Source organism: Neopsephotus bourkii, unplaced genomic scaffold, assembly GCF_033783945.1.
Source record: "Neopsephotus bourkii isolate Nb327-2 ecotype Australia unplaced genomic scaffold, CSIRO-AGI_Nbou_v1 NB_107, whole genome shotgun sequence".
In the NCBI taxonomy this organism is placed as follows: Eukaryota; Metazoa; Chordata; class Aves; order Psittaciformes; family Psittacidae; genus Neopsephotus; species Neopsephotus bourkii.
In genome coordinates, this window is record NW_026900624.1 from 15,322,364 (window position 1) to 15,338,142 (window position 15,779).

The 15,779-nt window shown below is 43.4% G+C and overlaps 1 protein-coding gene across 1 annotated transcript; it reads right to left on the minus strand.

Annotated features, from left to right (window-relative positions):
• Positions 1–3,615: 3,615 nt before the first annotated feature.
• RBX1 (ring-box 1) lies at positions 3,616–14,430 on the minus strand. The gene is made up of 5 exons (XM_061363273.1): positions 14,272–14,430; positions 12,089–12,167; positions 6,254–6,324; positions 4,868–4,953; positions 3,616–3,773 (listed from the first exon to the last, which is right to left on the minus strand). The coding sequence occupies exons 1-5, from the start codon at positions 14,347–14,349 to the stop codon at positions 3,761–3,763; spliced, it is 327 nt and encodes a 108-aa protein (XP_061219257.1). The 5' UTR covers positions 14,350–14,430; the 3' UTR covers positions 3,616–3,760.
• Positions 14,431–15,779: the final 1,349 nt, after the last annotated feature.

The window sequence follows — 15,779 nt, forward strand, 5'->3', positions numbered from 1 at the left end:
GCTGGCAGCAGTATTGGCAGAGCAAGCCTGTGGGGAAGAGCAAAAGCAGGCATGAAGAGCTCGCTCTTTCCACGGGTTTTGTGGGCATCAAAAGAGCAGCGTGAGCAAAGCAGGGAGGCAAGGGATGCTTCTCCGCACCCATCCCCTTCCACCCTTCCTGCCCCCTGGGGTCCTGTGGTAGGAAGATACCCCCAGCAGTGTCGTCTCCTCCCCTTTCTCTCGAGCCATTGCCTGTGGTTCTCCGGGCAGTGGTGGCTTTCACCCAGGCTGCGGGGAGCTGCTGGGGGTGCCAGCAGCCACTGAGCCCACACAAAACCTCACTGTCCACTGCTGAGGGGTTCATCCCTTTGCTTGGTGGCAAAGCAGGTGCTGTAAAGCAGGAGCATGGGGCTCATGGCAGGCTAGGGGAAGGACCAGCAACGGGCTGGCCAAGCACCACTCACAGGCATCAGCTCTGCACCCTACAGGTGCCTGCCTGCTGTCCCATGATGCTGGTGCCTCTGCTTGCCTACACACACAGATGCAGACAGCTACTCCAGTCTCCTCTCTCCAAGGTGTATTTTCCCATGTGGGAATCATCACTCCTGATCTGATCACAGTGGTGGGAGCTCCCAGTGCTTCCCTACAACGGGTACATGTACATGACCACCCAAAGCAGTTGCAAAGCTTCCTCATCCCAACCCAGACATCTGCATCTCCACAGATAGTCCCTCCCTATATGACTGGGGCAGGAGGACACAATCATGCAGTTCCAATGGTGTGCTGCTACAAGCCTGGCAAACTGATTGAGGCTTCAGCCATTTCTCTCAGTAAACAGACACCTTTCAAGCAGCAGGCTCCTGAGGGCCATTTGTTTAATCTACAGCCCACTGCATGATTCTGACAGCAAAACTTCCACCCATTCCCTGCTACTCCCGCGCAACCCAACGTATTATCTCAGCCCCACGTTGTCCTGATTTTGGCGTTTTAATGCAAGAGCAGCAAGGGATTTAGCACAGGAGGCACAGCACCTGGAGCTCATTGTCTCCTTTCCAAAAGGAAGAGAAGGAAGCCACTGTCTGGTCATTCTGGCCTGCCTGGAGCATTCTCCACCAGGCCCTGCTCAATGATGAGTCTTGCTTCAGCCCACAAACCCATGGAAAGCATCAGGAATATCAAAATTGCCTTCTGCTCACAGCAGGTCTACCAGTGATTTGTTTTTCTCCGAGCCAAGCAGCTGCAGGATTCGCTGCTCTCTGCAGTTTTAACTGTCATTTTATCCTGATTTTATTTTGGGGTCCACAGTTCAGATGCATCTTCCATTTATAGGACAGGCAAACAGCACAGGCACGACCGTCATTTCTCCCCTGCACACCTACCTTCCCCCCAGGATGCTTAGAAACATGTCCAATTTCTCCTGCCACCCCAAAAAGCTCTCTGTATTTTGCAAGAAGGGGATGCTGCAGATGAAAAACAGGCTTTGGGTAGGAATGGGCTTAACTCCTCCCACCAGCACCACATCCAGCAGAGGTGGAGGCTTGACTGTAAGAGTCAGGATAGTGCAATGCCAGCCTGAGCAAGGAGCTATGCCCTGAGGAAATGGGGCACTTCATTCCTTTGGATGAAGTAGATCCCTCTTACCTTCACTTCATGCTGTCTGTTCTGTGGAGCTTCTCTCTTCAGTCGTTTGCTGAAGCTATTCCTCCTCCCCCCAGACACAACCATTACTGTGCCATGGGCCATGACAGAGTGTAGGCCCTCTGTGATGGGGAAAGCAGTAGCAGAGCCATCTCAGTGGGCAGCAGCTGAAAAGGGATTTTCTTTCCTGGGATTGTTGGCAATTGCTGCGTTACAGTTCGTATTTTTCCATTTGGGAAAACCAGGTTTGGGACAGATGCTACAACAGCAATGTCAAATCAAAGTAGTTAGGAAGGGCTTTACACACTGTAGCAGAACACATGTTCAAAGGGTACGGGAGGAAGAGTGCCTGTAGCTGCTGTTTGGAGGGATCATGAAAAAAAGCAATTAAAAATACAAAAAAACCCCATCTTCTTGCAAGCACAGCCTCAAGCAAATGCATGTGAAACCACAAAGGAGAGGGAAATGCCTGCACTGATGTGTCTGTCCCCAGCCAAAAAACTATGATCAGGGTAATACGGACAGACTAGGGAGACAAACCAGCAGGATGGAGCTGGACCCAGAACAAAGTTCTCAAGGAATTAAACTCCCCAGTCCATGAGCATCTGGATTCCAGGTCCTGAAAAATCCAATACTGCAAACAAAATGGGCAACCATAAACAGGAACATCTGGCATTCTGCGTGGCTGGACAGGACGTTAAATGGGAGTTCAAATTTCAGGGAATGGCATTTAACCTGGATGTCCCACTGCCTGGATGAATGCTCTGACCACTGCTGAGGTCATCTTCCCCCTCCTCTTCTGTTCCATTCCTGCCTCCACCACCAAAAAAACCTTGCAAACTCAGGATGAGCTTTTTATCCACTAAATCTGGTAAATGAGCTGTCTGGCTATAAACTCTCCCAATTTCAACTGTTCCTCTTTCCTTCTTCAAGGTGGAAAACAGCAAATCTGACTCCAGCTGGTAAAATAATCCCAACACTTGCCTGCTGCAGATTAAAGAAAACCCCATAATTACTGAAAAACTCCCAACTTTTGCTTCTGTCAGTGACCATCTTTATTCCCTGTCACTGTTTAACACCAGCTATCAAACTTCCCATCCTCGATAACTAGCAAAAAAGTGGGACCCAAAGGTGGCATCATGAACAGCTAATGAAAGAAATATACTGCATCTATGGCTGCCAACACAAAGGGATGCAGCCTCTTGTAGCCAGAAGAATTTCTTGGGCCTCATTTGGGTTCCTGGCATGTTAACATAGTGGCCAAAATTTGTTGCAGGGAGGAGGATACCAGACCATATGGCAGAGGAGACACCAAACAAAACATTATGTAGCTTTCAGAGTAACAATGGTCAGCCAGTGAGAACTACAGCTTGGCCTGAACTAACTGGGAAAATACCCGTAGGAAGCAAACCAAGAATGAAGTTTGTTCAAATGCTTATTTTTAGCCTTCCAGCCAATCGAGCATGTGAATTTCCTGAGCTCACTTTCACCTGACACATGAAAGTCCCTTTATGAGCACTGATAAAAACTAATGCAGTTCATGTCCCCCAAGCTAAACAGATGAAACTGGGAACAATTAGTGAAATTTTGCTTTCCAGGGGAGCTGCTTTGGTGAAAGCCAGGAGCAGAAGGGAGAGAAGTTTCTAATAATGACACAACTCCTAATTGTACAGCTCATCATTTCAACCGAGCTGCAAGAAAGCATGTCCACATGAAATGCTATTTGCATAAATCACACTTAGCCAGGCCAAGTCCTGCACCCATTGCAGTACACAGTGGAGATTAATGCTGACCTCAGTGAGACACAGGTGTGGCTCAACCTTGTGGAAGTAAGACCAAAAGACCCAGTCAAAAACTGGGCATAGCAATAGGAAGGGCTACTTATCTTAAGATCTGCCTCACTTAAGAGCTGCCTCACTTAAATCCCTGGTCTGCAGATAACTCTCCTCTCTCGTTCACTGACTGCCCACTCCTAACACAAGACAAAAGAACTTGACAGGAAGCTCCAGCAGGATTTTATTCAATACAACAAGACTGAAGAAGATTGGTGTACATTACTGATTTTTCAAGTTGCTAAAACAAACCCATAGTGACAAGAACAACAGAGGCTGATGACATACGCAGAAGCGTGGCGGCCATCTCTCTAGTGCCCGTACCTGCAAACAGACAATATATTAATGCTTTTTAAGAAACCATGTTTCATACTAGTGCAGATTTATTCTCATTCTACCACGATGTAATTAACATGTAACCCAGATGAAGGTGAAATGCTACGCTATGGAAACCTTCCAAAGTTCTCCATATTGCACTTCCCCCAAAAATCTATCCAGGCACTACTTAAAAGAAAGCCTGAGCAATCCACAATATTACACGCACAAGACCCTCGGTATCATCATCATTTGCCCTGAACCTCTTTTCAAATATATCCTGCAGGAAAATAAGGCTAGAGCTTGTCATAGCCCCAGACGTATTACTAAGTACCTGAAGACAACATCCATTCATGCCTCCGTTCCTCATCATGCTGCCCATGCTATATTAAGTCACCGGCCAGGCAATACGGGCCCAGTTTTCACTACTTTGCTCAGTTAGGCAAACATCTTAACTTCTCTTGATGCAAAATCAATTATCCCTCAAAAACTTATCCATTGTTATTCTAACATCACACCTTTGAAAAACACAAAACAAAACAAAGAATACAGAAATTATGAATAAATGGTCCAAGGATGTAGCAATGGCTACATGGACATTTGATTTCAAGATGCTATTAAATCAGCTGTAGGAATCTCTAAGCCTAATAGAGTTATAAAACAAATCACCAAGATACAAAGGGACCCAATAAGATGTCTGGCACCTCAGCAGAAATGCTTTGCAACATAAGCAACTAAATTCAGGTCATTTTCTAAACCCAAGTTACTCATGTGGCAGCATAATATTCACCTGAGGCCCACTTTCAGTGAATTCCATTTCTTTCCTGCTCTCTGTTCTTTAGAGAAAATGTCAATAGAAATTACTGCTTCCTACCAACTGCCACTTAACACGCAGTGTTTGGGATTCCTTCAGAACTCATTTAGCATCAGATGACCGAGGAAAGGTCCTTACACAGCAAAGGTGGAGAAGAAAAAACACCTTTCCCAACAGTAACTATGCCCTCAGACCCACAGATAAGAGACATTACTATCTGGTATTGATAATTTCTATTAACAGAAGGATAATTGGATATTTCATCTTAAAATCTGTGCAGGATACCTACTTTTGGAACTCCCATTCCCTGTTGTCCAGCGGACATACTTGGCGAGTTTTGAGCCAGCGAGAGATACAGTGGAAGTGGAAAGCATGCTGGAAGAGAAAGTTCACATCACTTCATAATACACAAACGTATCTCCATGTGAAAACTACCACTGAAAGCATCAGGGTAAGAAGAGAGTAGCAAGTGTTTGCAGACAAAGGTGAGGAGGACTAATCAGCCAGCTCACTGATAAACACCAAGGAATTGATCCAGATTTTCAGAGGGGAAGGGGATATTAGCGAAATGGCAGCAGGGACCCTGTTCCACACTGCACACAGTGCTAACAGACTAACTTCTGAGGAAGGAAAGAACACAGAGTTTAGGCAGCTGCTAAAATTGGCAGATCAGATGCTGATAAGAAGCATAATCAGAAAGACAAGAAAGAGGATTTCACAGTGAGTAGCAGGGATGATATGTATGTATACACGCTTAAGCTTTCTGCCAGTCATCTGGACAAACCAGAGCCCAAATTAAAAAGGAACTTTCAAAATTAGAAGAGAAAACAGAATCTGTTTGTGTTTAATAAAATAAGGTCACACTTTTCCGTATCACATACATCTAGTTAAAAACAAGGTTCCACTTGTGGTAACTCTTGCACATAAAGACGCAATTTTGACACTAGAATATTCTGACATGGTTAAAAAAATTGCTCTTGTCCTCTACAAACAGAATTGCAACATTTATAATCCTGTTCAAGGCATTATCACACTGTGACTCGATCCCACAGCAGAGTGAGGATGGGACTGAGGAACAGGTAGTTATTTCATTATGGAAAATTTTACCTTCCAACTCAGGCCTCGCTAGCTAAGAGATATGCAAGTCTGAGTTCACATGGTAGTGGGACCATGTATGAAGGAACGCATACAGCAAAAAATTGAAGAGCTGGAGATTATACACCAGAACCAGTTTGAGCTTTCTCCAAAATGAAAAGCAAATCACCTGTTACCCCATACTGACTCCTCGAATCAGCCTGCACAAGGACAAATGAAGCATGCTGAGATCAAAATAATCCTATTGCCAGGAAAAAAGAAGGCATAGTTCCTAGGCAGAACCTTGATCAGGAAAATCATGCTCAAAGGTCCATTATTATTTTAAAATTAAAAAAAAAAAAAAAAGGGCCTATTTTCCTCCCTTTTCTTCTGTGTCTTCTATATTACACCTCTCCAACTCTCACTTCCCCCCACCTTCTCTCTCCTTTCTACACTCTACTAAAACATATGGTGTTTAAGGTTCTTTTTTTTTTCTGGTGGATTATCTGAAACATTTTACAGAACTCATTTTGTCCCAAGTTGTGAAAAAAGGGGATAGCATCACCACACATGAGCTCCGCAATAGAACAGTCTTCCTTACATTGCAGACTCCCCATGCAACTGTGCACTCTTCAGAGGTAGCTGATGCTTGGTTTGCTTGACATTCTATGCCTGTGAAAACAAAGATTAAACACATATATGCAGGAGTAGAAGATGGACATGGAACGCCAACTGGTAGATTCCTTCTCTTAACATAAACTTACTGTTTTATCACACTTTATGTAATATCAGTTATATTTACAAATTAATTTGCTCATGTAACCCTGGGGCTTGCCTGTCTTTTTTTTCCTATAGTCTTGTGACAGGTAAGTACACACCAAAAACACACAGTAGGAAATACAGTTTACAAAATCATGTTTTGAAATTTTTATGCCTTGGAATTGAGTACCCAGGAGGATCCCAAAAAGCATAAAGACTATTTATGAGTTTAGGTTGTGTTTTAGGGGTTTTGTATAAGGTGACATGGATGAAAAAGACAAGAGAAAGTGAGGAAAGAAGGAAAAACAGCACTGGGAAAATAAATTCAGTAGCCTGGTTCTCCATTCTAGGGCCTGAACAATTCACTTCTGCTCCAGCTCAAGAAACAACTTTAGGAGAAAATAGGGATTACCTATTACCTCCCTCCACAGTTACCAGCACAAACCTACAAACCCAACATTTTACTTCCTAAAGTATTAAAGGAAGTTTTAATAACTTCCTTAATAAACAGTTCTAATAAGTGTTAAAGGATGCTTTCTTTAAATGCCAAGGCCAAATTATTTAGAAAAGACCCATGCTAACAGCATGCTAATAACATAGTCATTTAAAAAAAACACAGCTCAGAACTCAATACATGGGCTTGTTGCTGGCTTGTTTTGCAGATCTTGGCAAAGAAAATGGCTGAATGAGCTCCAGTTGTCTCTTCACTGTTCATGTGCCCAAATATGCTCAGAGAAAAAGGAATTTGATTCACCAATTAAAGATTCAAAAACTTTCAAACCCCACAGGTTTGGCTGAAAAATGTGATCTTTACTTGCTCTGTCCTTTCTTCATTTTTCACTCTCTTTCAGGTGTGGAGATGAACAAAATCAGAGAAGGGCCTGTTTTTCCATGAGATGTTAACTGTTTCCATCAGTTAACCTTGGTAAGGAGGAGCTGTTCAAAACGAGACTGAGGTTTACAGAAACTCAGTATTAATGACTGTTCTGCAAGATTCAAATGAACCTGTATTTATTATGTTTTACATCAAGATACAGATAGGTGGAAGTCCAAAGCTGGCCAGCCTATAGGAGAATAAAATCTAGCACACCTGAAACATCTGAGGTCTTAATTCCTTAAGCCCTCAGTACATACAGCAATAAAACTAAATCTGGTTATGAAAATGGGAAATGCTCAAGAACCTTGAAGAGCTTCAATTACTTTGGACATTTGTTTAAAATTTGACACCCAAGATTGCCAAAATACTATTACTGCAGTACAGACTTATGATCCTGCTGAGTATCATGGGGCATATGATATTAAGTATTTGGCATGAGTCTGTACAGTAACAGAGAACAGAGAGAAGATGAGCAGTGGAAAAAGGAGAGGAAACTCATTTGAAGGAAGAAAATTTAACTCCCTCGCTCTCTAAGTGGCCCTAACCAGTGAGCTTTATGCTTTGGAACACAATACAGTTATTTAATTTTTTTAGGCTTTAATGGACTTTGTGACCGGGAGTGAGAGGGCAGAAAGGTGGTTTAGATAAGGAAGAAAAGCAGCACTGAAATTCATTTCAGCATTACTCAAACATTTGCCAAGAAGTAGATACAGTCCCAAAAGCTTAAAAGGACAAATGAACTTTTGCAAACATAGCCAAGGAGGAGTTCTCTGGTGGTGATGTAAGGCTCTTCCAACAAGACACCCAGATTTAACTCCCTCATCAAACAGGCTGGAGACTACTGCTGGCATCACTAAATCTGGCTGCCAAAAAAGGGCCTCCCAAAAGCTGAAGCACTTTTGAGTCTCCTGCTTGCCTCATTTCAGAAACGGACAGTATCTTAACAGAGAAATGTAACAAATGATCAATTACTGCTAGAGAATGAAAGCTGCTAGTTCTGACTTTTGAAAGGAAGAGAAGCCATTTACTGTCTGCTGACCCAAAAGAAGTGGCAAGACAGTAACAGGTACTGGAGGAATACTGAAGAACTCTTCTGTTGCCTTGCTTTTGACAGAGTATTTGTAGGTGCAGGCAGAAAGATATAGCTAAAACCTGAAATACCTGTAAATAATTGTGAAAGATGCAACAGAAGCATTTCAACTCAGCTAGTTACAGAAATGCTTGTTATATAATGCCAACTTCTGAATCTTGGCATCTATTAAGAACCATCCCTCTTCCTATACATTTTCTGTTGCAGAAATCTGTATACCTAACAAGAAAAGTAATCCAAGATTTAAGTAGCCATAATGGAAAGTAACAGAAGTACCTATCTTTCATTCGCAGCTACAATAGCCCACTGCACTGGTAAATGTAATGGTAAAAGCTCTTCAAAGTGGCTTTCACTTGAGCAAAGATAAGCAATGTATAGGTTTCCCTTTCTCTTTCCGTGTAGCCTTCTAAAACTATGTCATGAAGGGATCAGCTTATTTGGGAGAAATAAATACACATAGCTTGGCTAATATGACACATCATGTACTCACTCAGAAAACAGAGACAAAAAATACCAATAACCAGGCAAATAAACTTCAAATACAATTCTACTTGTCCTGTGAGGAGTGGCTGAGGACTTTGGGTTTGTCTAGTTTGGAAAACAGGAGGCTGAGGGGCAATCTCATTGTTCTTTACAGCTTCTTGAGAAGGGGAAGTGAAGAGGGAGGTGCTGAGCTCTTCTCCCTGATAACCAATAATAGGATGCATGGAAATGGTTCAGAGCTGCATCAGGGGAGGCTTAGACTGGACATTAGGAAGCATTTCTCTACCAAGAGGGTAGTCAAACACTGAAACGAGATTCCTAGAGGTGGTGAATACCCCAAGCCTGTCAGTGTTCAAGACATTTGGAAAATGCCCTTAACAACATGCTTTTGGTCAGCCCTGAATTGGTAAGGCAGTTGGACTGTAGGTCCCTTAGAACTGAAATATTCCCTCAAAATGCAAAATGAGCTCTTCAATTTAGTTTTTCAAACTTCTGAGGAACTTCAGAATTTTCCCCTTGCAACTCTCTCCAATTTCTTAAGAATTATCTGCAGATTTTACTAAATCCTTACCCTAAGTTCCCCCTATCATATCATCATATGATTCCTTCTACTTATAAACCCCTTGTATGACACTCAGTATTTCCTGTTGGTATCACACTCCCAAAATACATGTACACTGCTATCATCTTCCACTCCTACTTGTGACTTGGGAAACTATATATACTTAGTTCTGTTCTTTTATTCTTCTCATAAATCCAAGCCCATTCTTATCACCAAATCATAATGTACATGCATGAGGCAAACTGCATGACACCTTAACATTGATGCCTGACTGTAATGTTAACAACCTTCCATTAGCATGGCTGATGTTACTTATCACTCTTTTAATGATTTCACTTTCAAAGTTTCTCTTCATCACTAGCAGAGAGACATTAGTATTCTGCATTTTATCAAATTGAATCTTGTGTTGTTCTTCCCTGCACATTCTATTAATTTTTCCTCAATTTCCCATTACTTCACATCTTATGTTTGAAAATCTAATTAAAGTGCTGTTTAACAACATTAATGGTCTGTAACAAGGAAGTAAGTAAATCTAGAGCCAACACTGATCTCGGAACACCAATTTAGATACCCCTTCTACTCTGTATACTGTCAATTGTGGTCTGCCATTTGCAGTCCAGGCTTTTTCTAACATTGCTCATACCCAAACTAACAACATGTTATGCTTGAGCAACAAAAAAAGAGAGGCGGGGAGGAAATCTACCTACATCCTCTTCCTTCACTGTTTTGTTTAGCCTACCTATACACTCTCAACCCCACACCCATTTTGGTAGTACCTGTTTTCCTTTTCCATCCCCCAAGAACTGACACAAGAAATTCACTACTGGAAAATAACACTGATCCACTCTCCTTCCAGTTCCTCCACATCTCGCCTTCATCTCCATGCCCTATCTGCTGTTTATAAAAAATAACAAATACTTGAGACTGTATTTATTCTGTCATGGGAGGCACTATTAATTTTGAGGCAGATTCATAAAATGAAACATACCAGCATCCACTATCCTACAATATATCCCTCTTGTCATGAACAATTATCTTGAATTACAGGATTTTATATATTCATTGTATACATTTGGAAATTCTGTGGATGTAACTTATATCCTAACAAGTGTTTAAATTCCATTTGCCTGTCCGTGGCATGCTTTTCTCTCTAATATATCATAAATCTGAGACACTGACTAGTAGCCAAGTGTCCACCTCCTTTGTGAAACTTCTTTTCAAGATGGTACAGGTTAGAGGTACTTAAAAAGAAAATCATTACATCAAAGAACATCAGCATATTTCATAGCCCCTATTCTCACTTGTTTCTCGTTAGTGTTGTCATTCTCTTTCTAATAACCAGCAATAAACTGAGGCATGGAAAGGCATTAGTTGGCTCAAAATACAAACGTATCTGTCCCAAAGCAACAAAAAGAAGATGCTTAACCCATTTTCAGCCTTGTGTGTCACAATGTGTTTTCTATTAAAAAAACCACCAAACAACAAAAAAACCAAACAAAGAACAAAAACTGATGAAAGTAGTATTGTAATTATTATTTACACGTGATGTAAAACCAGGTTCATCTCTCACTAGTTGTTACTATAAACTTAAGGTCTCATTTTTCTGAAACGACTTATTTTCAGATAGGCTCACTAACAGTAAATCACTATGATCAGTAGTTCCAAGGTGCAACAAAACGATCACAAGCAGATCATGACAGGCCATTCCCAAGCACTTGTAGCTGTACGTGCTCCAGTTTAGGAGGGTTCCACAATCCTCACATTCTAGTAATAAAGGTAAATAAGGCAAACTCCTACCTGGGGTATACTAAAAGGTCTTCTGTCCCTCATGACTGAAACAAGATGGACAGTTATGGTGCCAGCAGTACCTTGTCATTTTTGAGAAAAAACCAAAATGGTTTTGTACTCATTATCAATCCTTCAAGGGACTGAAACCAGTGAATTTATAATGCACACCTATTTCATGACAGAAATTTGTATACTTATTTCCATTATCTCTTTATTTTTCTACATAGCAAGCCTATATGCTAGCTGAACCATCAAAATTTTACAGAAAACAAAAAAATCAAACCAATACTAGCATTACTATTTTTTTAATTATTATTTAGACTCTCCTTTGTAAATGAACAATGCTCTAGGTGGCTACAGGATTCCCCACAATATAATAAGAACTAACTTATTTATGCAAAGTAGTTTTTGTAGAATGAGGAGTCAGATGAAGTCACTGGTCCAAAGCCTTTCCTGGCCAAGCACAGACTGCTAAAAGATTTCATCCTGATGAGTGTCATCAAAAAGTGGATACCTATATCAACATGACTGACTCCAAAATCTAATACCTCTCTTTGTGAGCAATACCCCAAATAATTTCAGTTCCTCCAGGCTCTTTACTCCTTTTCCTTTGTTGTATCCCAGATACACTCAGCAACATCACCTCATCTATAGCTGTGATATTCTTCACAAGAAAAGCAGTAGAGTTGACAGGGGTCACAAAGACAGATTATAGGACTTCACCATTACATAAAACAGAGCTTAGTATTTGCACTGTGAAGACTTATTTCCTAACTGAAAGCTGTATGTGCTGAATTATACCCTCAACAGAGGAAATTTTCAGCTGTGCACCACATACAAGTTAAAACTGCCAATGTCTTCCCCACCATTTACTTACATAGATCCATAATATGGTTTCTGCAAATGGCACAGTTATCAACCACAATGTCCCATGCCCACAGAGCTACTGCGTTCCACTAGAGAGAAGGGGAGGAAAAAAGAAAAACATAGTTTTGACTGAATTTACAGCACACAGAAATCCTTGTTGTTTCTCAAAATCACATGTATTTTTTAAATGGAAAAGCTGAGATATTTAAAAAAGATACCTTAGAAGTCCAGAGTAACTCTTTATCGTGGGTTCAGATTACTAGAAAGCAGTAGTACATTCCTCTCACATACCTCCCAGACTCAATGTCTCCTTACAAATTCAGAAACAAGTCCCCTTTTTTGTTAAACAAATGCAAACATCTGCATTTCTATTCAAGATCCAGAGGCAAGGTTGCAGCTCAAGCCACCTCTCCAATTTTGATGGAAAGGACAGTGCCTTAGAGAAAAGCCAGTCCAGGTGCTGTTTTAAAAGGAATTTCCATTACTTGCAGCAGTTCTTCTAGTAATCACCTCCCTCAGAGCAGCTGGGGTCAAGAACTAAAATCATCACTAATGCTACACTTTCACTGACTCCTGAACAATCTCCTCTGTTCCCTGCTACAAATTTCCATGGCAATTTCAGAAAACTGATTCAGAATGAGGACTTGAAGATAAGTTATGCAGAAAAGCATAGTGCCTTTTCATTCCTCTGCACAAAACCCCCAGTAATCACGTCTTTTGTAAATGTATGAAAAAGGTGGGGTTGCCTTCAGCATTCAAAGCAAATCATATTGGTAGCCACGATAATCTTCATTTACTATGTAAGTAATCTAGGTATTTTGTTTCCTTCCATTTTTTTCAGTATGATTGCATTGACTCTATTACAGTAAATCTTCTCTACTACATTCCGTTTCTGTTTTAACATTCTCATTGTTTCCCCTCAGTTTGTGACTCTGAAGGAGAAACGCAGACTGACAAATATTGATAAGCAATAACAATGTAGATCAGTACTTCGATGTTTCATTAGTGCCAATATAAAATTCCATCAGAATACTACTACATCATTTAGGAAATGGGTCAGTAATGGTCTGATTTTTTCCCCCCTGCCTTCCAACTTCAGGTCTAGCCAACCTCCTGGGTCTCAAGGACTTCATCCACATCCGAAGGCAGCTAGGATGAAACTTCCCAGCACCCTTCTCTCTCCCACACTCTCAGGAGATTTCAGGTCCCATCATAATGTACTCCTACAACCAGAGCCACACACACACAACAAACTGCACGCTGGTACCTTGCTGGGGAGGATAAATGCCACTGACACATAAAAGGTGCCGCTTCCTGCTGTTCTCATGTGCTATTATATCTGCCCCTATTTCCTAAGGACAAGCAATCACGTCACTCAGACACCTCCTTCAGCATAGAGCTGCAGCTCTGTACAGAGGCTTCCACTACCAGTGATGACAGCTGCATTCCAAACAAAGCACAGAGCACTGGAAATGTTTCCTGATAGCCAGCCCAGGAGTCATTTTCCGTCAAATTCTACCTCAGCACAACCTCACAGGGCCTCCCCACCTCCTCTGCTCCCTCCTGCAACAGGCTGGGGCTATTATCACCATCCACCTGACAAACCGGTGGCACTAGGCAGAAAAGCAATATTATGTCTGGGGGGAGCAGGCAAAGCCAGGGTGACAGCAGACGGTTCGCTGCCTACACGCACGATGTTATGGCTCGATTTAAAGAATAAGGAAATAAAAAAGAGCCACATGAATTTGTGCAAGGCGTCTTAACGCAGCACACGGTGCGGCGGGGCCGGGGCTGAGGAGGAGGCGGCAGCACTGCACCAGTGCACCTCGGTCCGAGCTGCCCAGAGGGCCCAGGGAGGACACAGCGCGGCCAAGGCCCGGCAAAGCTGCGACACCCAGCCCTCGAAACCCTCTGACAGCGACAGCCCTTTCAGACCTCCCGCCAGCCGCGCTCGCTGATTGGCCAGGCTCCGCCCCACGTGCAGCTGCCCGCCTCAACTATTGGCCCGCGTTCATGCCAAGGCTTCCCGCAGGCCCCACCCCTCCCCTGCAGCCGCGCCGGTGCAGAACCAAGAGCCCGGCTCCGTGAGGGGAGCAGGAAGGGGTCCTCTTCCCCGCCCCTCTCGCCGCCACCAGGCCGGCCCTGGCCCCCCCCTCAACTCCGTCCCCCGAGGAGCCTGCCGGCGGTCCTCACTTTCTTCACTTCGAAGCGCTTCTTGCCCGCCCCGCTGTTGGTGCCGCTAGGGGTGTCCACATCCATCGCGGCCGCCATTTTTGGTGCGTGAGCCGACCGTCCTGCCCTGCGCGCATGCGCGGAGCGGGGAGGGGCGGGGAGAGCGGAAGGGGGTGGGCAGGGCCAACCCGGGGCATGCCCTCCGTTGACAGGTGCTGCATGTCACGTGACGGGAGCGCTTAAAGGCGCCGGGCAGGGCGGGGTTCTGCACAGTTACCTCATCCTGCGCCATGGGAGGGAGGGAGTGTAGCAGTGGCCGGGAGCGGGAACGCCGACACCGGCACCGACGCGCGGGGCGGGGAGCAGGCGATGGTGTGGAACCGAGTCCGCCTGCAGCTGTTAGTGACTCCTGCGCGCCTCCCTGCCTGAGGAATCGCCTCTTTGTACGACCCCAGGCCGTGCTTTGCCCTCTCGAGGTCTCATTCCTCACTAAAATCACCCCGGAGTTGTCCCTGTGCCCTCATATGGAGGGCTTCAGCCCTGAATAAGCGTTTAGTTTGTTTTATTACATTTAAGTTGGTGTCCAGCAAGTGCAGATCGAGGAAGGGTCATTGGTGTTAACTGCTGTAGCCATTCTATTCACTGTCAGTCCGCTTACTTTTTTTAAATGAAATGTCAGGTTGCTAGATAGAATTCACAGTGTCCAGGCTACTCTTTTGGCACGCAAATTAGGCTAACAATAGCTATAACTAACATGGAATTTACTTGCAGCTGCTAGAGCTGCCTGAGCCCTGCCTATTCTGTTGCAGAGATAGGTAACAACAGGCATGAAAGTTAGTACTGGGAGCTTCCTCTCTCCATCAGCACAGCTCAGAGTACTTCTTTGAGGTGGTCAGTACCAGTATTCCCCAAGATACAGAAGCTGGGGGGAAGATGCCTCCCTAGCGTACCTTGAAATGTCACCAGCTTTGCACATCCTGGTAGACATGCTGTCTCTGGAGAGTCAAGCCTTTAAATCAGTTTGTACACCACATTGCTGCATGCATGTGAAAAGGGGGAGGTAGCAGAGAAAAGCAGATAAAGGGCATTCTCCTGTGTATAAACAGGCAAGCAATATCCGTACTGTACCTGTCACAAGCATTTGGGCCAAACAGCACTGTTCTGGTCTGACTCCACCATATCTGCCTTGTACGCACACAGCCTTTACCAGAGATCCAGTGCTTGCTGGGATGGGATGTCTGCCAATCTCCAAATGAGCTTTAACCTCAAGTAGGGGCCTGTGGTAAGCACAAGGTGATGCTGCCATTGGATGTGTTGGGATAATTTTCAATGGGGTTCGTATTTGAAAGACCTTTAACACTTGTGCCTTGACTGAAGCACATAACTAAATGTGTGCAGTGTCAGGCTGAGCCTGAAAGTTACATATGCAGAGTAAAGATAAGTTTGAAGAAGAAAAAAATGCCATCTCTCATCTATACACCTTGTAGTTATCAACATGGGAATCTCCCATTTCACCTAACTGCCCCTTT